This window comes from Peromyscus californicus, unplaced genomic scaffold (genome assembly GCF_007827085.1).
Source record: "Peromyscus californicus insignis strain IS unplaced genomic scaffold, ASM782708v3 Scaffold_16__1_contigs__length_79575227, whole genome shotgun sequence".
NCBI classification, from domain to species: domain Eukaryota; kingdom Metazoa; phylum Chordata; class Mammalia; order Rodentia; family Cricetidae; genus Peromyscus; species Peromyscus californicus.
The window spans coordinates 73,390,170-73,412,723 of NW_026294458.1; the positions used below are offsets into that span (position 1 = coordinate 73,390,170).

Genomic DNA, 22,554 nt, shown 5'->3' on the forward strand with positions numbered 1-22,554 from the left:
GGCTCCGCCCACCTCAGCTTCCCAACATGGCAGTGGTTCGTTTTCTACCAGCTCTGGGAGCTTCGTGGGTCTCTATGCTTTTATCCAAGCAGCGTGTAGCCCAGAAACCTCCCCTTTTGCTCTGCACCAGCAAAGGCTAAATCTACCATGCAGCTTAATGTGCCACTTGCAGAGGCCTCATTCCCGCCATACGGCAGGTCGAGTGCACACGCTAGGAACCCACCAGTAGCTCAAACCGGCAGCTGCCGCTCATTTGAGAGAGACAGTTAGGAACTGTTTTTAGCTCCGTTTTAGAATCTTTTTTCTCAGTTTTTAGGTGGAAACTCTTGCCGCCACGTTGGACGCCTTTTTTTGCTATGGGGGGAAGTGCTGTGGGATGTTCTGTATGGCAAATGCGTTGCTGATTAGTCAATAAATAAAACACTGATTGGCCATTGGCTAGGCAGGAAGTGTAGGCGGGACAAGGAGGAGAATAAAGCTGGGAAGTGGAAGGCTGAGTCAGAGAGACACTGCCAGCCGCCAAGATGACAAACAGCATGTGAAGATGCCAGTAAGCCACGAGCCATGTGGTAAGGTATAGATTTATAGAAATGGATTAATTTAAGCTGTAAGAACAATTAGCAAGAAGCCTGGTACAGCCATACAGTTTGTAAGCAATATAAGTCTCTGTGTTTACTTGGTCGGGTCTGAGCGGCTGTGGGACTGGCAGGTGAGAGAGATTTGTCCTGACTGTGGGTCAGGCAGGAAAACTCTAGCTAAACCTTAGCATTCACCACAGGGAGTTGAAAACTTCTGCTCACATGAAGTCTGCCCACGGACGTTGCGTAGCTTTACTCACCTTTGCACAAGACGCTCTTCAAGCCGAAGAGCAGATAAATAAACCGTGGTGTCTCCCGAGTATAGACTATCACTCAGCTCTGAAAATGTGGGAGGATGAGCCATGAAAAGACAAAGAAACTCAAAGCAGTTGCTGACTGAAAGAAGTCAATTCAGAAAGGACAGTGTGTTGTGTGATTCTAACTACGACACCGTGGGAAAGACAGAAGGTTGTGGGGTGACAGGCAGGGGTAATTAGATGGAGTGCGGGGCACTGGAGGGCAGAGAGCTGACTCTGTAATGTAATGGCAAACACATGCCCAAGCCTATAAAATACATACTACCAAAAGGAAGCCCATTATGGTTTGAATCTGAACCATTCCCCAAAGGCTTATCATTTGAATGCTTGCTCCACAGCTGAGGCTGTGGTGTGGGAGGCTGTGGAACCCTGAGGGGTGGGGCCTCGCCGGTGGGAGTAGGTGGCTGGAGTTGACCCTTTGAAGGCTACCCAGGTCCTGGTTCCATTGGTACTCTGTTTCCTGGTCTCTGGTGCAGTGAAGAGCCTCCACCACATCCCCGCTACCTTGCCCTCCAGTCATGGTGACTGGCATGCTTTGAAAGCATGAACCCAGGGTCTGAGAGGAAGCATGGTCAGCAAAGCGCTTGCCTTGCAAATATGAGGACATAATTTCGACCAGGTAAATTGAAGACCATGCAAAAGTGCCAGGCATGGTGGCGTGCACTTAGAATTTTAGTGCTGGTGAGACCGAGTGACGCCATCGAGAGGAGACGAAGATCCCCCAGAGCCATGCAGCTGTGCAGTCTGTCTCCGGGCAGAGCACCAATGGTCCCTTGTGGCTGGAAGGTCCTCAGGCCTGGGAAGGTTATTTTCCTAGGGCTTGGAAGAATGATGACGTCATCCTTGGAATGAGAAAGGGCTGAGGTTTCAGCAAAGAGGTCTCCGCCGCTCTCCCAGAAACCTGAGCTATGACCCTAAGGTCCCTGCACAGAGGAATTGTCTCACGTCACACCTGGAGATGGTGTCTCTCTCTCAGGACAGTAGGTACCAGCTCCCAAGCACTGAGGGTTCTGCCTCCCAACATTGTCTAAAGGCTCTCAGGAAACATCACCCAGCCCTTCCTAGGCAACAGCTCAGGCAGGGTTCTCTGTGCTTAGAGAAATATCCTCAAAGTTACCACCAGGGGGCACCTGCACCCAGAAGTCCAATGCACCTGTAGAAAGACAAATAAATAAATAAATAAATAAATAAATTCCAGTATTTTTGGAAATCTGTGTGATATGTGGCCACTGCCTTACTGACCCCAGGTAGACACAGGGATGGAGCTCTTGCAGTGACTGCTCTGTATCTCTCCTTTTCACATTTAGATTTGTTTTATGCATCCATTGGCTGCACGTACAAGAAGGAGCCAGTCCTATCCATTCAGAGCACACGCACATTTCCTGGGTGCTCATGCCCTCCAGGCTTTTGCTTATCTTCTTCCCATTTGTTCCCATAAAGAGTCACCTACTGATGAGGACTCACGATAGTCTGCCTGGCCTATAGATTCAGGCGCTGGACTTGTTGGGGCTATTGAATTACGATAGTGTCCTGAGGGGACCCACATCTAGATTCAAGGAAAAAGTTAAGTCATTTCCAGGGAAATGGATGCAGCTGGGGGTACTTGTATTGAGTCAAATCAGCCTCAGAAACACAGTGTTGTAGGCTTCTCTCTTGTGGTCCCTAGATTTTATGAAAATACAGATGACTGGGTGTGTACTTGAAGTAAGCTGTAAAACTGTCCACGGAACGAAAGGACCCAAGGGGCGGGAGGGGAAAGCGGGGCATGGGGTAGGTGTGCACACAGAGTACCTGATACAGCTGTGTGGACGAGTGCTTGTACAGTGAACATTCACCAGTCTAGATATTATCTAAAGGGGCAGAGTAACAAGAATATCCTTGTCATTTGCAACTTGGCTCTTCATGGCTTAGTCTACTTTTTTTTCCTTTTCTCTTTTATTATTTTATATAATATAATTTTATTACCTTTTCCTTCCTCCAATTCCTCCTAGATGAACTCCACCTCCCTACCCAACTAACTTTATGCTCTTTCTCTCTCAAACACACACACACACACACACACACACACACACACACACACACACACACACACACAGAGTCCATTCTGTGTTGGCCAACTACCCCTGGGTCCTGGAGTGTGGTTGATTTACCCAGTGACACTCCGTTGGAGAACACTGATTTCCCCTTCCCACCAGCTATCAGTTGGTTAGGGGCGGGACTTTGTGTCCACTTCCCTTCTCTCTGCTGGGATTTTGTTTTTTAATGACCTGGTCAACTCTAAGGGGACATCTAGGTTTACAGTATGGATGATTTTAGTGACCAATTTTTTAAAAGAAATTGGCAATACTAAGCACTATCTCATTCAAAATTATGTATGAAAAATAAAAGCATCAGCTTGGAGTCCTCCTTCCTCTTCCACAGTGCTTACCGAGTCTTTGTGGCCGGTGATGAGTTCCCTTACAAGTGCCATTTTGTTCCTCCCTCCCACAGCCAGGAGGCCTTGCTGTAAGGAAGCAGCCAGAGAGGGTAAGGACCGGCATTTGAGAAAGCAGAGGGCCTGTGGCTTTCTTCTTCAGCAACCAGAGACCCTGGGTGCATCCTTGAACCTCAGTGTCTGACTGTTGAATACCTACAGCTCATTTGGCTCACGGCTTTGGGCACTACAAGCCCGTGACCAGGCACCTCATCAACTCAGCCTCCGGTTAGGGCCCCTGTGGCTGTCTCATGGTGGATGGCATCATGGAAGACGTACATGAGAGAGGGAGAGATCACCAGGCAAGACAGGATGACAGAGAATAAGGAGGGGCAGGTCTTACTCCTTTTTAAAAAATTATTTTTATTTTAGTGTATGAGTGTGTTGCCTGAATGTGTATTAAATATGTGCCTGGTGTCCACAAAGGCCATAAGAGGGCATCAAACCCTCAAACTATAACTGAATTTACAGACAATTGTGAATCACTATGTGGATTGGGGCCTAGGTCCTCTGTAAGAGCAGCGTGTGCTCTTAACCACTGCGTCATTTCTCTGCCCCCATCCCTACCCCCATCTTACTCTTTTATAATAACCCTAGCATTGGAACTGGCTGAAGTTCCAGTGGAACTATATTAATCCTTCCCAAGGACAATACTCTCAGGAACCTAATTACCTCTCAGTAGGTCCCACCTGTTACAGGTTCTGTCCGCTCAATACCACCACAGAGAATGACGCTGCTACCAGCCTTGGCGAGGAAATCATATCCAAACCAACATGCTTCCTGTGAGGTGTGGTCTGGGGAATTCTCACTCCCATCAGTTCTTATTGCTCTGATAAAATACCTGACTAGAAGCAATTGGAGGAAGGAAGGCTTCATTTTGGCACAGCTTAAAATTTGTATGTATGTGTATGTGTCTGTGTGAGTGAGGTATGCACAAAGTGCAGATGCCTGCAGACTCCAGAAGAGGGCATCAGAGCCTCCTGGAGCTGCAGTTACAGGCTTGTGGGCCACCTAGCATGGGTGCTGAGACTGAACTCAGGCACTCTGCAAGAGAGTAAGTGCTCTTGACTGCCGAGTCATCGTTTTATTAGGCTGTTTATATCATGGAAAGTTTTTCTTTCTCCTTCAACTATGGCAGATAGTTTTGCTGGATATATATATGGCAGATAGTTTTGCTGGGTATATTAGTCTAGGTTGGCCCCTGTGGTCTTTTAGGACTTGGAGTGCATTGCTCCAGGCCCTTCTCACTTTCTAAGTTTCCATTGAGAAATCAGCCATTACTCTGATGGGTTTTCCTTTATACGTGACTTGTGTGTTTTTTTTCCTCTTACAGCTCTCACTCAGTATACTTTCTTTGTATACTTAGCATTTTAACTACGACATGCTGTGGGGATTTTCTTTTCTGATCTTATCTATTTGGTGTTCTGTATGCTTCTTTTATTTGGAGGGATATGTCTTTCCTAGTTTGGGGAAGTTCTTTGATCTTGTTGAAGACCAGGTCTATTCCATTGACTTGAGATTCTTCCCCCTCATCGATGCCTATCATGGTGTTCCACATTTCCTGTATGTCCCTTTCCTGTAGGTTTTTTGGGTTAATTTTTCATTGCTTATTTATTTTTATTATTTATTTAGGTATTCCTTGCTTATCTAGTCTAAGCTCTTTTTCTTAATTTCATTGAGCTGTTTCATTCTTTTTTTTTTTTTCAACTGCTTGAATTCTTTGATGAGGTTTATGATTGTTCTTTTAAATTCTGTGTTCTGGAGTCCATCTAGGTAGTTCTCATTGGCAGCAATGAGATCTGTGCAGGAGTACTTATTCTCTGTCTGATGTGGGTGGAAGACAGGCTGCGTGGGCGGGTTGGGTTGGGCCGACGGGTTGAAAATGGCGTAGGTGGAGTGAAGTCAGGAGACAAGGGACTGGGCTGGTGTGCCAGATATGTGTCCTGGTCCAAGCCTGGAGTGTGTAGATCTGGCTGGTTGGATGTTCTGGGGGAGGGGCTGTTGGTCTAGGCAGGCAGGTCAGGCTGGGGAAGGTGTGTGAAGGGGAGCGATCAGGCAGACTCACAGTTGCTTGTAACTCTAGTTCTAGAGACCTAATCCCTCTTCCTGCCTTCCTGGGGCACTTGACACACTTGGTGCACACACACGTATACACGTGAGATAATAAAGAAGTCTTTAACTTAGAAGAAAATAAGGTGGAGAAGTGACTGAGGAAGACAGTTGACATTGACCCTGACCTCCATGTACACCAACACACACACGCACACGCACACGCACACACGCACACACACACGCACATACACACCAATAAAATCAAGTAATAGTAATAGTACTTAATGGTTAAATTAGTGCTGGCATGTGAAAATCATGACATGTCTTGGTTTGCTTTCTATTGCTGTGATAAAGGCCAAAATCAAAAGTGGCTTGGGGAGAAAAGGGTTTATGTATCTTCTACATCCCAATTACAGTTCATCACGGAGGGAACACAAAGCAGGAACTCAAGAGGAGCAGGAACCTGGAGGCAGGAACTGAAGCAGAAGCCATGGAGGAACACTGCTTACTGGCTTGTTCCCCGTGCCTTCCTCAGCCTGTTTTAGTCTACACCATAGGACCACCTGTCCCCTGTGGTGGCTCCGCCCACAGTGGGCTGGGCCCTCCCACGTTAGTCATTAATCAAGAAAATGCCCTGCAGCTTGCCTAAAGACCAGTCCAGTCAGGGCATTTTCTCAATTGAAGATCCCCTTCCCTAGCTTGTCACAAAACCCAACCAGCATAGGTGAGAAGGGTGCTCCCTGGTGACCAATGTCCCCTCGGAGGCTTTGTTCCCACATTCTTGATCAGAGATGATCTCTGATTCTCCACCTTGACACACTGTGCACTCATGGCAGTCCCACACTCCTCCTTCCACAGCCACTGGGGCTCCCTGTGAAGCCCCCCAAACATCTCTTCCTCTTCCAAATGGATCACAGTGATGTGAATACAACAGCCCTGGGGCACGGCACGGCGAGGTGGCTTAACTGTTAAGAGCATGGACTCCTCAACAGGGTACCTGGGTTCAGTTCCCAGCACCTCCATGGCAGCTTAGAGCCACCGTAACTCCAGGGGATCCGACACCCTCTCCTGACCTCCACAGGCACCAGGCACCAAGGACACTTACGTATATGCAGGCTAACAGTCATACACATAAAACCAGAAAAAAAAAAAACCTTGTTTTTCAAAAAAGACAACACAAGATCATGTTTAAAAAGCTTTAATTAAAAAATGTTAATACAGCAAAAGGCACTGTCCTAACAAAAATAGCGTGTGCAGGATATGGACTGAGAACCTACGAAGAGCTGAGAACGGTCCCTGGCACAACACTGACCCTCTGTGTGTGTGCAATCGGAGGTTACAGCCAAACAGGCAGGTGACCTTTGGAGGTTCAGGTCATTTCTTACTTGCCTCTTCCCTTCTGCCTTTTAAATAAAAGGGGCCAGAAGAGATAAGGAGTCTGCAGCTGGGTAGTGAGTGTGAGGCCCAGTCGTCCAAGGGCAGATAACGTCAAGGCCTGGGGATTTCCCTGCCTTAAAAGGCACAGAAATTCCTGTGGAGAAAGGAGCTGGTGACAGGAGGTCTGTAAGCCAGGAATATCAATGTCACTGTGTCACAAGTCACAAGGTCTCTGGGTGGCTCTCCAAACCTTCCCTCCAGCCTGGGCAACAGGAATCTGTTTGGAGCAGAGTTTGGCTCACACAGGGGCCATGGATGCAGCAGCCACAGCTGGATCCCAGGGGCTCTGAACCCTCAGGACAGCAGGGAAAGCGATCCTGAGCGTCTTGGGGTGGGAAGGAGTCGAGCATTCATTGGAATTCAAAGGACACTGGGACCCAAATAATTAGTCAAGGACAGTGGCAATTCAGAGGCTAACCCACATCAGGGTTCTGATGTGGAGATGCCCCCTCCTCCCACGCACACACGGGAGTCACTGCTTATTGGGAAATGAGGGCTATAATCATCAAATCAGACAGAGCCAAATGTGTCTACAGGAGCACAGTCAGTGCCGTGTGGGAGGTGCTTTTCATTAGATTGTGGATTAAATCTTTATTTATTGTTGTTTTATATGTGTATGGTTGTCTGATGACTTTTTACGGTCTGTCCTTTCCTTCCACTGTGGGTTCTAGAGATCAAACCCAGGTCACCTCTATACCAAGCCGTCTTGCCGGCCCTGTGTTCAGCGTTCCAGAACTTGCGTCTCACTGAAGTGTTTCACACTCTCCAGGAGTGTCAGCGGGTGAGGTTTCAGGGTGTCATGGTACTAAAGGTCCTCATATCTCAGGTGGTAGCTGGAGAAGGCTGGCACTCAGGGCGCTGCTTCCCCATGCCGGGGGCTGAGATGTCTGTGTCTGTCTGCTCTGAACAGCGGCTCTGGGGCCACCCCTCTCCACTCCACTCCCACAGTTCCGTCTGTCGGAGGGGGAGGGGCAGCCAATACTGCCCTAGCTGGCTAGACGGTTTTATCAAAGTCTCCCCAAGCAACAGACGGGCATTGTCCTGTGTTCTCAAGGCCGGAGTCTGAAACGAAAGCTTGGGAGGGCCTCGTGTCCTTGAAAACGCGCAAGGAGAATTGCTCCTCGTTTCTGTCCCGAGTCCAGTGGCCATCCATCTTTAGCACTTTGGCTTTGATCTTTGTCCTCCAACCTCTGCCTCTGGCATCTTGTAGCATTCTCTTTGTGTTAATCATCCCTCTTCTTAGAAGGGCAGGAGTCCTACCAGAGTTAGGACCCGCTTCAACCGTTCACTGAAACCTGATGGTGGGTAAAGACTCTGTTTCCAAACAAGGTAACTTTCACTAGTACTGAGGGTTGGAACCTCAATGTGTCTTTTAGGAACATACATCCAAGTCAAAGCTGTCACCTCAAGGACCCTGCCACATCAGTCCCATGTGTTGCCAGTGTGTATGTATACACCTTCCCCCGGCCCTTTGCGATGGTGGGACGGCCATTTTTCCTCCAGTGGTAACTGTGCACCTTGTCCATGGTATCTATTCTGAAGAGGCCCTTTTTCTACTGTGTTCCAGCCCTATATATAAGAAGCAATTTCTATCCAGATTGAACTGTGAGGGGTGTGTGTGTGTGTGTGTGTGTGTGTGTGTGTGTGTGTGTGTGTGTAAGGAATGTAATAAGGGAGGAGCGGGAGACAGGAGGGCAGGAGGATAGAGTCACAGTTGTGAACAGAGGGACAAGGACAGAGGGGCCACTGTGTTTGGATACTGATTCTGTGACTTTAGCGGAGACCAAGATAACAGTGGCTGCAGGGGCTGTGGGACAAAGCTCTTTCTAAGACCCTGACAGGCGGACGGTGCAGGGAGGTGAGGGGTCCTGCTTCATCCGCACCACCCGAGCGAGGGATTGCTGTTCCTGTCAGAGCTGCTCAAGTGTACCAATGTCCTTAAGGGGGACAAGGAAGATGAAGGGCACACCCTTCCCTCTTCAAAGGCTACTTACGAACTGGACCATGTCCATATCTTCTGACCAGAACTTTGTCGTGTGACCCTGCTAATGTCGAGAGATTTGGGGAAACTCGGCTTGCATTCTCAGAGGCCCTATTGTTGGGGACTCTGCTAGATTAAAAAAAAAAAACAAGGGTAGGTGCTGCAGAATAAATTGATCATCCATTATAGAAGAAATGTGATTTTAGAAAACGTGTGTTATTAATTCATCCCTCGATCCTTCACTAGCAAAGACTCCAATGGCACCCCTACAGTAAAGACTATGACATGCATGTGACTAGAAAGACTGTCCCATGTGGGTGGGGCTTGTCTACTCCTCACTGGCCGTGGGGTTCGGGAAGGTGTGCGGCAGGCTGCTCCACAGCCGCCTGGTTTTCAATGACGTAGCATGCTCTGCAGCTCTCCAGAACGCGGGCCTGGAAGAACGCCTTGTCTTTCTCCTGCCAGGCGTCTGACTCGATGTACACGTTGAAGGGGTCGTGCGAGTGCTCCAGCTTCTTGGATCGGATGTAGCTCAGCATGATGCCCAGGGTGAAGAAGCCGAAGAAGCCCAGCACCATGAGGATGTAGAGCGCTTCCAGCTTGCTGTCATCGTGGAGCTGAGACCTGCGAGCCAGGCCTGACGCGTCGCCGTCCTGCTCGGCTGTCTCCTGCCACAGCGTGGTCAGGAAGGGCAGCGCAGCCGTGGAATTAGACAGGATCATCCTGGGCTTCAAGGTTTCCCCTGATGTAGAGCGAAATTCCTGAAAGGAAAATGCAACTTGAACTCAAGCAGTGTGAACTGGCCACCTCCCGCGCCGTGCTCACAGCTCTTCAGAGTCTCAGGTGACAGAGGGAGTGGACAAACTTCCTTCTGTGGTCTATACATCGGGAGTCTCATTGGCCTCTCTTGGTCAATCAGCTGATAACTTGACTCACTTCAGTTCTACCCATCATCCCCTCAACTCTCTGGGGCAGCCATTGGGATGAGCTTCGTCAATGTATGTTACTGCATACACATATATGTGTGTGTGTCATAAATGACATGGGGTCATGTACCTCATTGGGTCTCATTCCTTTTTCCCTTATTACTGTCTTTATGGCCCATTCATAGGCTGTGCGCATGTGCATTTCCTTACATGCAACCCACGTCCATGTCGAAACACTCATTCCCCTCTCTGCCCACTCCCCACAGAGGTGGACACTATGGTGGCCACTCCATGAATAAAGCAGATGGCCTGGCAGATCAGCTCACTGGGTAAAAGCACTGGTTAAAGCCAGGCCTGAAGACCTGAGTTCCATCCCTGGGACCCATGTGGTAGGAGGAGAGAACTGACTCCTGCAAACTGTCCTCTGACCTGCACGTGTGTGTGTCCCCTCCCAACACACACAAACACAAAATAAATAAATGAATAGATAGATAGATAGATAGATAGATAGATAGGTAGATAGATAGATAGATAGTTTTTAAAACTTTAAAAAAAATAAAAATGCACCTGGTAAGCAGAGGCAGGAGGATCCCTATGAGTTTGGGTCTACAGAATGAGTTCCAGGCCAGCCAGGGCTAGTGAAAGTCTGTCTCAAAAATAATAAATAAATAATAAACAAATGAGAGCTAATCAGCCTCGTGCTGGTTCTGTGGACCTGGAAAGGAATTATACATCCCTACAATAGTTCTCGGTGGCTGTGGTGATAAGTGGGGATCTCCCCTACAGGAGATGTACTTGAGCGCTTGGTCCTGGGCTTGTAGTGCCCTTGTGGGAAGTTGTAGAACTTTTAGGAGGTAAAGGCACCGTGGAGGAAGCACAGCACTTGGGGAGGGCTTGAGGGCTTATAGTCCCGCCCACTTCCAGTTCACTCTCTCCGCTTCCTGTGTGCAGATGAAGAGGTGACCTCTCAGCTTCCTGTTCTGGCTGTCTGCTGCCATGCCTCCCTCACCACTGTGGACCCTCCCTCTGCAACTGTAAGTCAACAGAAACTCCTCCATAAGTCATTTTTGGTCATGGTGTTTATCACAGCAACAGAAAGGTGACTTCAGAGGTTTATGTGACTCCTCGGACTGAGGCACAGGCAGTCACTTTGGGAAGGAATGTGTAACCGGTGGTTGCTGTAAGGTGAATGCGTCCCCCAAAGGCCACAGGTTGGAAACTTGGTTCTCAGGGTAACAGTGTCGAGCAATAAGACCACTGGAAAGTAATTGTATCATAAGGATGCTGCCCTCGGAAATGGATGAACCCATTTATAGATGAATGTGTTCTTGAGGGAGGGGCTTTACTACCCTTGAATTTCTCCATAGATATAATGGGTTATCCATGGTGAACTTGCTGGGTCTAGCTATGTGATGCCCTCTGCCATGGTGTGGTGCAGTACAAGGTGCTTGCCAGATACCAAACACGTGACTGCACCACACTGTTGGACCTCTTCAGAACCATGACCCGAAGAAAGCATTATCCCTCATAAACTACCCAGGCACGGTGCTCGGATCTATTGAGAGAATGGACTAGGAGGGTCTGTTCCACCATGGATGTCTCTCTAGGGGCAGCTGTGTCCGCTGAGTGGAAGCCCTACCCTACAACATGGCGGCCCGTGGACTGAGTGCCGAGTTCACCAGCACTCTAGTTTGAGGACCTGGGTTCCAGTATACTCACCTTCCTTCTCTGATCACCTACCTCCTGAGAATGACTAGCAGGGCCATGGAGAATACATCGCTTCTTCTGTCCCTTTAGTGTCTCATCTGAACACCCAGGCTTGGTCATTGCGAGAAGTGTCTCGAGTAACTGTAGAATTCTGTCGGATGGTATTTTGTGTGTTCTAAGAACCCTGTCTAGGTGACCATCAGATCTCCGATAAGCTAAAACTATTTCTGTTCTTTTGGGGTGTGTGTAGCTGTGGGTGTGGATGTAAATACCACCTTCTACCTCTCTCTTCTGTTTGGAAACAGAAACCTAGAGATATTGAAGTCATGCTCTCAGTTCAACTCAAAAAATGGCCACTAGGAGTTTACCTGGCTTGAGGTGGCCCAACCTCATCTCCTAGGAGTCTCAGGGTAGTTTTTAGTAGAATGTGCCCATGAGGTATCCTTAGCGATAATTGTAACTAGAGGCAAAGGCATGTTGGGGACACGGTTTCTGGCCAGAATCACCAAGAAAAAGACAATCATACACCATGGCAGTTCAGCCTTTCCCAGGGAGAATAGGACTGTGACATTGACCAACATCATTCCTGGGACAACCACCAACCCCAGAATGCCCAGCCCTCTCTAGGTTAGACCTATGGCTACTTCTTTGTAGAACTCGCTGAATTTAAAGATGAACCTGAACCAGCCCCAGGTGAAGATGTCTGCACCTTCTGAACCTTCCTTGCCCTCCCACCATTGACGTGCTAGTGGCTCTCCCTCTGCCTCTCCTCATGCCACTCACCCTGGTGATCACATCTGCTCCTTCAGAATCATCCACACAACTGTGACCCCAGATCTCCTCTCTCAGCACAAGAGCTTATTAAGAGCTCGGCTTGACGGGATCGGGAGACACCTAGGGTATCGGTGAAGCACACCTCTGGGTGTGAGAACCTTTCCAGAGATGAGTAGATCATGCAGGCTTTGGCTTAATGGATGGGGAAATCCATAAATGGATTCAGAATTTGAATAGACTGACAGAAGGTGGTAGACCTGTAGAGCTGAGGCTGAGCTGAAGAACGTGGGTTGTTGTTGCCTTTGAAGGCAGCATTCCCCTTGGCCCTTTCCCGACACTGCTCACTGCTTCCTGGCTGCAGACAGGTGAGCAGATCTGTTTTACTGTGTGCTGCTCCGCCTCACCTCAGCCCAGAACCCGTGGAGCCAAGCGACCACGGATGGAAGCCTCTGAGAGTGTGAGGCAAAGCAAGCCCTTCCAGATTGCTATCTTGGTGTTGGTCACAGTCGCAGGAAATGGTTGACACATGAGGCTGTGGGGTTTTCTGCCTGGCTTAGAAGTTGCCCTCTAAGAATTTGTGGCTTTAGGTTTTAAGTTTCATTTTACCATGGTTGACCACTTTGGCTCTCTTTCACACTTTCTGGAGAGAGCTGTCGTAAACAAGAAACGGAGCTCATCTTTCTGATTGCTAGCCGTTTGAATATGTGCAGAGGCCTGTTGGGGTGGGGAGGGTTGACAGGACAACAAACTACCGATTCCTCAACATTCTGACGACGGGGACAGGCGGGAATCATCCAGAAACAGATCAAAGGTCAAAGTTCAATGATTTCTTCTTAAAGGAGTTGAAACCATTTAGGGAGTCTCAGGCCCCATCCCCCAGGGCAGAGCAGGCATTGAGCTGATGGTATGATTTTATCCATCCACACTCCAAAACCCCAGAGTGACCGCGCTGGCACACAACCCTACTACCAGTTACTACCAGGGAGCTCTTACAGACCAGTGTCTATGTGGTGACGGCCGGTAACACTGGGGGACCCAAATGTTAACTGGTCTAGAATCAATAACTCTACACAGGAAACTAATTTCAGAGTCAATTCTGTATTTAATTTATACTTGTGGGTTTGCTGAAAAGACTTGTTTCTTCAAACCAGTTAGAAATTACTATGGCCAGAAGAAACAGTCCCAAACGTCTGTTTCAACCCCCCTGGGCCCATAGCACCCTTCCTTTCCTGCCAAGGTCCTGGTTTAGCATGCCCGAGAAGCACCTGTGAACTGTGGATTGCTGGGCTCCCCATCCAGGGTTTCTCAGGACTGAGGTGCAGATTGGGAATTTGCATGTCAAGTGCCTTCTGAGTTCTGGGAGCTCAAGCTGCTGCTCTGGGCACCAGGCTGACTAGCTTTGAGAAGCTCTGTGGAGAGCTCAGAAAATGATGACACCTGGATCCCACCTCGGCCATTTTAATGATGTCGCTCTGGGTTTCCGACGCAGACTTTTAAAAAGCTTCCCACTATAGTTTGACTGTGTCCCCCAGTCAGTGCTGGAAGGAATTCTCAATGAAACAGTGCTGAGAAGCACAGTGGTTAGAATGGGTGCGGGGCTGTTGATCCCACTCTGTCCTCCCCCTTCCACTGTGGAAGAGGGTTCGAGCCAGATGTGAGCAGCCTGGGCCTTTCAGCTTCCAGGACAGGAAGAAGGAATTTTTCTCTTGAGAGCGTCTCATGTAGTCCACACTGGCCTTGAACTTACTGTGACCTAAGGATGACCTTGAATTCTAAAGGTCGTGCCTCCACCTCCCTAGTGCTAGGGTCCTATTATGTCACCACGCCTGGTTTATGTCTGCTGAGGACTGAGCCCAGGGCATTGTGTACTAACAAGGCACTCTACCAAGAGAGCTACACACCCAGCGGGAAACGAACTCCTTATGCATTATTAGGCCTAGGTGTTCTTTGTCACAGACAGAGCCCTGTACCCCCGACTGACACTAACAGTCAGGTCTGAGGCATCTGGGCTGCGCAGTGGAAACTTAGAAAATGGACTGATGTTTTGTTCTACAGAACCCCTGGCAGAATTCATTGTCTGAGCTATAAAGCATGGTTTCATGGTTGAATGTTCACATCTTCCTGGGTTTCCAGATCTTTCTTGGTCTGGCATGCTTCTCCAGAAAGTATCACCTTCACCGTGCTCCTGCTAGCTCACCCTGGCACCTTAAACTATGGTTAGCTTCGTGCTAGGCCAGGAAAGCCAGCTTGAGCACCTGTCTTTCAAATAACAGCTCCACAGGATTATGGGAATTGTTCCGTACTCTACACGAATGCATTCCCTTCGCTGACTGCCCTCTGTAACCCACAAAGCCCGCAGGTGGCTCACCGTGATGCTTCGTATGCTGAGGCTCCAAACGACGGTCCTGGCAGAAAGGACACAGGGTCCAATGTGCCTGCCGTGTGGGGGCTTAGGTCAGATTCCCCAAGTTCTCTCCCATTAGTGTCAGAGCACCCCAGCCTGGGGGCCCCGGTGTCCAGACTGGTGGACTCAAATGGGTGTGGAGAGCAACTGACCCAACAGTTGTAATTTACAGAAAACTGAGCTCCATAGTGCTGAGGTGAGTGACCCAAGCGATCTCTCCTATCAAAACATGTGACATGTCATTTTTTAGCTACCAGCTCCCATTGTATCAGTACAGAGAACAGTGTTCCCAGGACCTTGGAGAGAGGAGATGGACGCCTTAGACTCGAACTGGAGAGCCAGCCACTCCTCAGGTCTAGTTGGGTCTCACACGTGAGAACTGGCTTCATCCCTAAACCATGAGAAGTTGGCCCCATCTAAGTTCTCCACAGACACCTCTGCCCTGAGAGAACTGTTGGTCTGAGTCACTGACTGGTACAGACCAGCGAGGCAGCATCGAAGGAACCGGGAATGCCCAGTTCAGACATAACCAACCTGGGGCTCGGCCTGGGTTGGACATTCTCACACTGGCACTGGCTGCGATTTCTACTCATTTCTGCAGATGCTTGGGCTTGAAGCAGGGGCCTGGTCCCAGTTAGAACAGTGCAAGTGTGTTTTTTCCTTGAAAGTTTGGACCCAGAGCTGCAGGCCTGCTGGGATTCAGGACTCTGGGAAGCCGAGGGAAACTGAACAGCTGTAAGTGGAGCCTGTGAGGCCCCCACTGCACCCCTCTGCCTTAGTGGAACCTGTGAGGCCCCCCACTGCACCCCTGTGCCTTAGTGGGGCCTATGAGGCCCCCAGTGCACCCCTCTGCCTTAGTGGAGCCTGTGAGGCCCCCAGTGCACCCCTCTGCCTTAGTGGAGCCTGTGAGGCCCCCCACTGCACCCCTCTGCCTTAGTGGGGCCTGTGAGGCCCCCAGTGCACCCCTCTGCCTTAGTGGAGCCTGTGAGGCCCCCAGTGGACCCCTCTGCTTTAGTGGAGCCTGTGGAGACCCCAGTGGACCCTGTGGAGACCCCAGTGCACCCCTGTGCCTTAGTGGGGCCTGTGAGGCCCCCAGTGCACCCCCTGCCTTCCTGCCCCCGCCCCATATGCTCTTGCTAGGTTACCTATCAGCACCGATAACAGTCTGGAAGCTTCCAGAACAAAGGCTTTCCCAACACTGGCAACGTTCTGAGGACTTGAGGTTTGCTCACTTGGCAGGGCTTTCTTTTAGCAGTTTAGGCTCCAGGATAGACAGGAGAGATGGGGGTCATGGCCAGAGCTGGGGCCTGGTTCCTGTTGCCCCTCTCAGGTTTGGGAGAACCAAAGAGCTCTCCCCTAATCACTCCCTTATCTCAGTGGAGTGGTGTACATTCTTGTTCTGACTGACAGGATTCCTGAAGCATTTCCTCGAAAGAGCACTCCTTAAACAAGATGCAGGGCTGAGTCACCAAAGCCTTCCGTGCTAAGCAGCAGACTGAGGGCGACTCCAGACAGGCCTGATGTGGGTGACTATGACCTTGGCTGAGCCTAGAATTTACACCAGTTGTCCTTGGAAGCAACTGTCTATCGCTCGTGCCTTCCTTTCAACTCCATGTCCAAATTCTGGAAACACACATATGCTACGTTTACCCCTCATGAGGGGCCCTCCAGACTCTCCAGGGCTGGCATTGCCTTGCTCTTCATCTCTCCCCGGGGACGAGGCAGACAGGGCTTCTCAAGGAGTTAGGACAAAGTGTGGAGACCCAGAACTATTAGCCGCAAATGGGGAAGCCGCTATCTGCCACCACCTGACTGCACGTGAGCTGCAGCCTCTGCATCTGGTTCTATTCCCCTGGCTTTCCCAGACCTCCCCACGGATGACAGACACAGAGGCTGGCTGGGGAACGGAAATGCAGACATGGAAGATTCAACGAGGGAGGAGTGTGGGAATTTTGGATAAAGGACAAATGACAGCAGAAGTCGTTTATCAGGAAGGAATCAGGAATTGTACCTTCAGCAAATTAAGTAAAACCAAAGAGTTTCTCCACCTAAAAGCTTGGGAGGGGAGCTCTACTCTGCCTATATGCACACACCACAGGGTTGTATGCAACATCAAATAGCTATGACTTTGCCCCTGCTCTCCTCGAGAGCGTGGGCAGGACATCTCTGTGGCAATGTGCTACAGGTCCTTCAAAGGCTAGATGGAATGGCAAACTGCGAACACCCACCCAGTCTCCCCTGTTTTGGCCCCTCATGGTGCCAGTCTCTCTGCCCCACAGTTGGAGTAGTTTGCAAGTATATTTGGGCATTTCCTCCCAGGAGCCTCTCACATCTATAGACTCTTATCTGCCTCCATTCCCTACTCCAGCACTTAGATTATTTCAAGAAGGAATTGCTATGTAAACAGAGCTCAGGGTTAGATCCGATACCACTGCAGTGAGAGGGTGAATAAGTGAATGAGTGAATAAGTGAGAAAGCACATTGCATTCTGGGAGTGAGCTCGCTACAGGAAAGCCTCTGGCAACACAGTATGTCCTCCTGTTAAAATTTAAATTGTTTTTTATTTTTATAAATCTTTTGCATGATATAATGTTTATTATCTATATTGCTATATACATGGATCTGAAACTCACCTTGTCTCTAAAAAGTTTTAAGACTGCCAGTAATTATTAAGATAATATACTTTTGTCCCACATTCCTTTGCTCTTTTCCGTAGTATGATTGAATGTTATCATAGTATGGTATCGTTTTCTTAATCGCTGTGTTCACTGTTGAATGTGTATCTTTCCCACCCAAAGGCAAGCCTTTAGAGCAGATCTTTGCGTGTGCTGTTTTTCATTCTGTCCAGAACAGCTGGAACCAAGGCTGCATCTGGTGGGAAATGCAGCAATCATTCATCAGAAGCAGGCTTGCATGCATGAATGCATGGATGCCTCCAAGTTCCATCTGACTCGCAGAAAGAGAGACCACACCAGAGTTGGCTTACCCCAGAGATGTAGATGACGTGTATGAATCTCTCTGAGGTCCTCAGTGCTTTTGTATTTAGGATTCATTCCCAATCCACTGTCACAGGCAAGCCCTGTGGGTGATGTCTGGGCTGTTTCCTTGGGAATTTGGGGTGCCTTCCTCGCCTGCTGGGAAAACCCAACAGGCGAGGAAGGCAGAAGCTTTGGGCCCAGCCAAGTCTGCCTGAAATTCCCATTACCCCCAAGAACTCAAGCAGCGCCTGAGAACTCTGTAAAAGCCCCACCTCCCCGGCCTCAGATGGCAGCTACAGTTAGTCTTCCTCCGTGGAGATGGACAGACTTCTTGTGCTGAAGTGAGCTCTCAGTCCACACAGAGGCATCTGAACAGCCCAGGGTGAGGTGCTTTAGAGGACCTCAGGGGAGTGGGGTTAGGCACACACCAGGGCTGTCACCTAGCTTTCTTCTAGAAGTTTCCCGTTCCCTCATTACTGCAATCACTATCAGATATCAATCATGTTCTCCATGTCCCGTGCCTTTCCCATGGGAAAAAGGCCCAAACCCAGGAACCCTCCTGATCAAAATAATTAAACAAGTAGCTGATAAAAATAAAATCAGTCTCTTTGTGGCTGCTGCACCTTTAAGTATTGCTGAGCTGGGGGTGGGGTGGGGGGTCTCTGAGGCTGAGGAATGGGGTGGTGGTTTTAATTTTCTTTTGATGCTTTAAGGTATTTTCCAAATTTTCTCTGAGAATGTCTATGAGTTAATAATAAAAGCAAAATGTTTTCCTATGACTTTCCTGTAAGTGAAGACAGGCTGAGAGGAGTGTGGCTCGGGGTTGAATCATGGCCCCAGTATGAGGGGCGTCTGTAGGCCAAGAGTGAGACACGGTCCCAGGAGGGCATCTGTCCCAGAGGCAGGAGCCCCGGACTTACCCGGGTCTGGAAGCGGAGGGAGCCGGGTGGGCAGCGGGGTTCAAGGCGTGTGCTGAGGCCGGGATCCTGGAGCCCTGGGCGCCCTGTGCAGTGCCGCTTGGGGCAGGCGGAGCCTCCCCGAACCCGCGGAGGGGAGGCTCCAGCCCCGCTCCGCCTACACTCGCCGGCCCAGGTGCCGGAGGTCACCCAGCCCACCCCGACCCTGCACCCAGCGCCAAGGGCGGGGAGCACTTTGAATCCAGCGGGTGGGCTCAGGGCTGGCAGACGGTCTGTAGGAGAATCAAGAGGACAGACCCGGGGCAACACTGGACAAACACCCCATTAATCAGCTCCAAACATAGTCACCTCAGGGATGGCTCAAAACCTCTCCAGATTCCTTTCCCTTAACATCCTGCCGGACCCCTGTGGCCCTGCAGCTAGCCACTCAGCAAGGCTATCTTGAGTATCTACTTACTGAGTGGTTGGTCCTGGATGGAGAGTGCAGAGGTGCCCAGACAGTCGGGGGCTCTGCTGTGGGCAGTCAGTTGCTGGAGGCACCCCAGCCCTGGCACCACCTCCCAATTTCTTAGGCCGGTACAAACCGCCCTTCTCTCCCAGCGGGAGCAAGTCCTGAACTTCCCGGTCAGTTTTCCCAGCGTTGCCCACCAGCCGGTCAGCTGTGAGTCGGCAGGAGGCAGTCCTGGGGAGAGGGGCTGGCCAGGCTGGAGGGCGCCGTAGCAGAGGCATCCACAGTCAGGGGTGTGTGGCCTTCCTCGTCTGAGGACCACAGCCTCAATGTGTGCCTGGGAACAACCGGCTGCGTGCGAGTGGAGGCCGTCCCACGGGTCACCTGCAGCGTTCCAGGGCAACACTCCTGTTGACAAAGGCAGCTGCGAAACTGTCCTCGTGTGGGTGGCGGACTCCACACACACACACACACACACACACACACACACACACACACACACACACACACACACACACACACACACAGCCACTTTGTAAAGCACTAGAATGCCTCCAGCTTTTGACATGTGGTTTTATTCTGAGAAATCTATTCCAGGGAGAGGATCTGAGTTTAGGAGAAGTCTTAAGGATGCAAAGGTTCTTCACAATTTTATTTACAATAATTAAAATCTTGGTGCCTAAAACCAGAGAAATAATTAAGTCACGGTATATATGATACAAGAGAAATATCATATGAAGTCGCTAGCAAAACGTTTACAAGTGGGCTGTCATGTGGTTTTTCCTTGCTTGTGTGTGTGTGTGTGTGTGGAGACAGTCTCACTGTGTATTCCTAGCTGTCCTGGTACACTCTATGTAGATCAGGCTGGCCTCAAGTTCACAGAGATCCACCTGTGAAGTGCGAAGATTGGAGTCATGCAATACCACACCTGGCTCAACACCAAGGTATCTTTATGCTATTGCGTTACATGAAAAACACAGACCCTGGACTTTACGTAGAGAGCAAGACATTATTTCAAAAGGACGTAAAAGGAGAAACACCACCTGACGTCAGCATTGTCTGCTGTGGGAATACCCAAGAGTGAGTTTAGTGTTTCTACTCTGTATCTTCAACAACTATACGTACCCCAGAGAGGGAAAACAAATCCATAAACTTGGTCTAAAAATTCCTTTCTCCTCAGTGCTGTGCTGTGCTGTGTGCACGTGGTATCTTTCTGCCCACCCTTCCAAAGCCAAGAGTCCAACACAGGTGGGAAATGGGTGACGGCCGGAAGTAGCAGGTTTATCCTACCAAGCCTTTCCATGCGGTCCTTTCCTACACAATCCAGACCAAACCAGCTGCCTGGATCACTATCTCTCTCATCAGGGCGTGGGATGATGCCTCCCACCTGTCCCTGGGCATTGTGAAGGGAGCATTTCCAGAAAGGTATTGTGCCTTGCACACGGCAGTGTCTTCAGCTCTCTTCCGGGTTCTCTCTGCTCCCCACAGAATGAGTTATTACAGCACTTGACATTACCTGTTTGCCATTGCGAGGCAAACTGGAACCGGCTTCCCCGGCCATTTCTCTTCTCCCTTTACTCTTAACTCTCATCTCTTCTTGTCCTGGGTGTGATGGACAGGACCCCATCCCCTTCGATGACCATAGAACCAGAACCCCACCTCCTTTCTTCTGGGTTCCTTCACTAAAGTCATGACAGATATGGCCCCCGTCCTTCTCGATAACTTTACTTCATCCTCTATGAGCCCCTGCTTCAGTGGATGTGATGTCCCCAAACCATCATCCTCTCTCAGGAACTTCTTACATCTAGACATTCTGCTTTCTCCTGACTCTGCTCATTCTCAGGTGGCAAGTGAGTCAGGCTCAGTATATGCCTGCGGTACTTGGCCGTTCCCTACGGCGGCTGGTGTTCTTCCTGCATCAGGCTGGGGGCATCCCCTGCCCTCTGGCTTCCCCTTGGTTGTCTGCGCTAGTTAGCCTCGTATTACCTCAACAATCAGCGTAGAAAAGGGTCACTGCTCAGTGTTAAAGGCTACTCTCTGTGCTTCGCTGGACCCATTGCTTTGGGCCTGTGGTGAGACAGTGTGTCCTGGTGGGAACACAGGCAGAGCAAAACCAGTGCCTCACAGCCAGGAAACAAAAAAGACAGAGAGGGGCTGGAATGCCCCTGGCCCTTGCAGAGGCGTTCCAAATGTCTTAAAGGCGTCCCACGAGGCTCCACCTCATGTCAACAGCACCAAGCTGAGCATCAAGCCTTTAATGCACAGCCTTTGGGTATGGTTAAGCCCCACACAGAAGGCCGGGGAGCTGGTCAGTGAGCAAATTGTTTGCCTTGGAAGCATGGGGACCTGTGTTTGCCCCCCAGAATTCAAGCTTTAAAAATGTGTATGTGTGTATGTGTGCGTGTGTGTGTGTGTGTGTGTGTGTGTGTGTGTGTGTGTGAGAGAGAGAGAGAGAGAGAGAGAGAGAGAGAGAGAGAGAGAGAGAGAGAGAGAGAGAGAGAGGTGCCTTTGTAATCCTAGGGCTGGGAAGGCAGAGGCAGGAGGACCGCTGGGGCCAGACAGCCTACCTCGGTTGAGGAGTTCCAGGTTGACAGCACCTGGGAGCGGCACTGGAGGGCGTCCTCTGCCATCCACGTGCAGGCGTATACACGTGCACGTGTGCTGTACACAGATGTGCAATCCTCCTGCAAACACACACAGGATCGTGCAGAAGATCAGTGCCAGAACATTACCCATGATTCCTATGCTTTTGGGAGCAATTATCATTTCCTGGAGAATTCTGGGTCTTCTGTGAGGAACACCCGCAAACCACCAAGCTTCCTTCATCCCAAATACAGAACACAGCTGTAGCATGCTGACATTAGTACTTCCTCATCAGGACCAAGACCGGGCTGGGGATGGCACTCAAGGTCCATTCTGAATCTCCCCAAAGATGGAAGTGAGCCTCTGGGCCAGCTAGGTCATCATCTCTCCATCATGCATCCCACTTGTCTCCTCTGGTGACTCAAGTCTGTACTACCCTCCTCTTGACTACAGTCCCTCACCTAATATGATTCATGTAGACATAGGAGGTCTGCCTCAGTTTACCACCAGAGCTCCTCTGTGGAGAGTCCTACTCCTAAGAGGTATCCTTCACTAAAGCTGGTCTCTTGGCACTCTCCTGAGAGTGTGCCTGGTTTAGAAAAGAAACTGGGTTTCTCAGAAAATTGAGAATCGATCTACCTCAAGACCCAGCCATACCACTCTTGGGCATATACCCAAGGAATGCTCAACCACACAGAAAAGAAACTGCCCACCACCTTCTGGGCTTTGCAGGCCCCACTGGTCACCAGCCTCAGTCCCTATCACGACTATCCTCCAACTGAGCTGCTGAGACAGCAGAAGAGGGGCCCCCATTCTCTGCACAGCCTGCTCTTTCCCATGCGGACCTCCCTCAGGGATTCTGCCTTTCGTTCTTAGCTTTTCAACCCACCCTCTATCCCTCCCCGACATGGAGCCCAGTGCTAGTTCAGACCTCAGCCCCACAGTAGGGGGTCATTTCTTTAATTTTCATTTAATTTTT

The 22,554-nt window shown here is 49.9% G+C and overlaps 2 protein-coding genes across 3 annotated transcripts in view; one reads left to right on the forward strand and one right to left on the reverse strand.

Moving 5' to 3' along the window:
- The window catches only part of Smim11 (small integral membrane protein 11), an 81,959-nt gene that overhangs the window by 44,457 nt on the left and 14,948 nt on the right, over positions 1 to 22,554 (forward strand). The window contains exon 4 of one of the 2 annotated variants that reach the window (XR_008218926.1): positions 10,716 to 10,798. The gene's annotated coding sequence lies outside the window, so the exon portion shown is untranslated. Of the gene's footprint in view, positions 1 to 9,303; positions 9,417 to 10,715; positions 10,799 to 22,554 lie in introns of those variants that run through there. The other variant, XM_052741219.1, reaches the window with a different exon arrangement.
- Positions 5,324 to 18,863, reverse strand: Kcne1 (potassium voltage-gated channel subfamily E regulatory subunit 1). The gene is made up of 2 exons (XM_052741220.1): positions 18,548 to 18,863; positions 5,324 to 9,599 (listed from the first exon to the last, which is right to left on the reverse strand). Exon 2 carries the CDS (start codon positions 9,558 to 9,560, stop codon positions 9,174 to 9,176), a length of 387 nt encoding a protein of 128 aa, XP_052597180.1. The 5' UTR covers positions 9,561 to 9,599; positions 18,548 to 18,863; the 3' UTR covers positions 5,324 to 9,173.

Bases quoted from the DNA above. Each gene is read 5' to 3' on its own strand.
- Kcne1 (XM_052741220.1), bottom strand. From the start codon at position 9,560: ATGATCCTGTCTAATTCCACGGCTGCGCTGCCCTTCCTGACCACGCTG.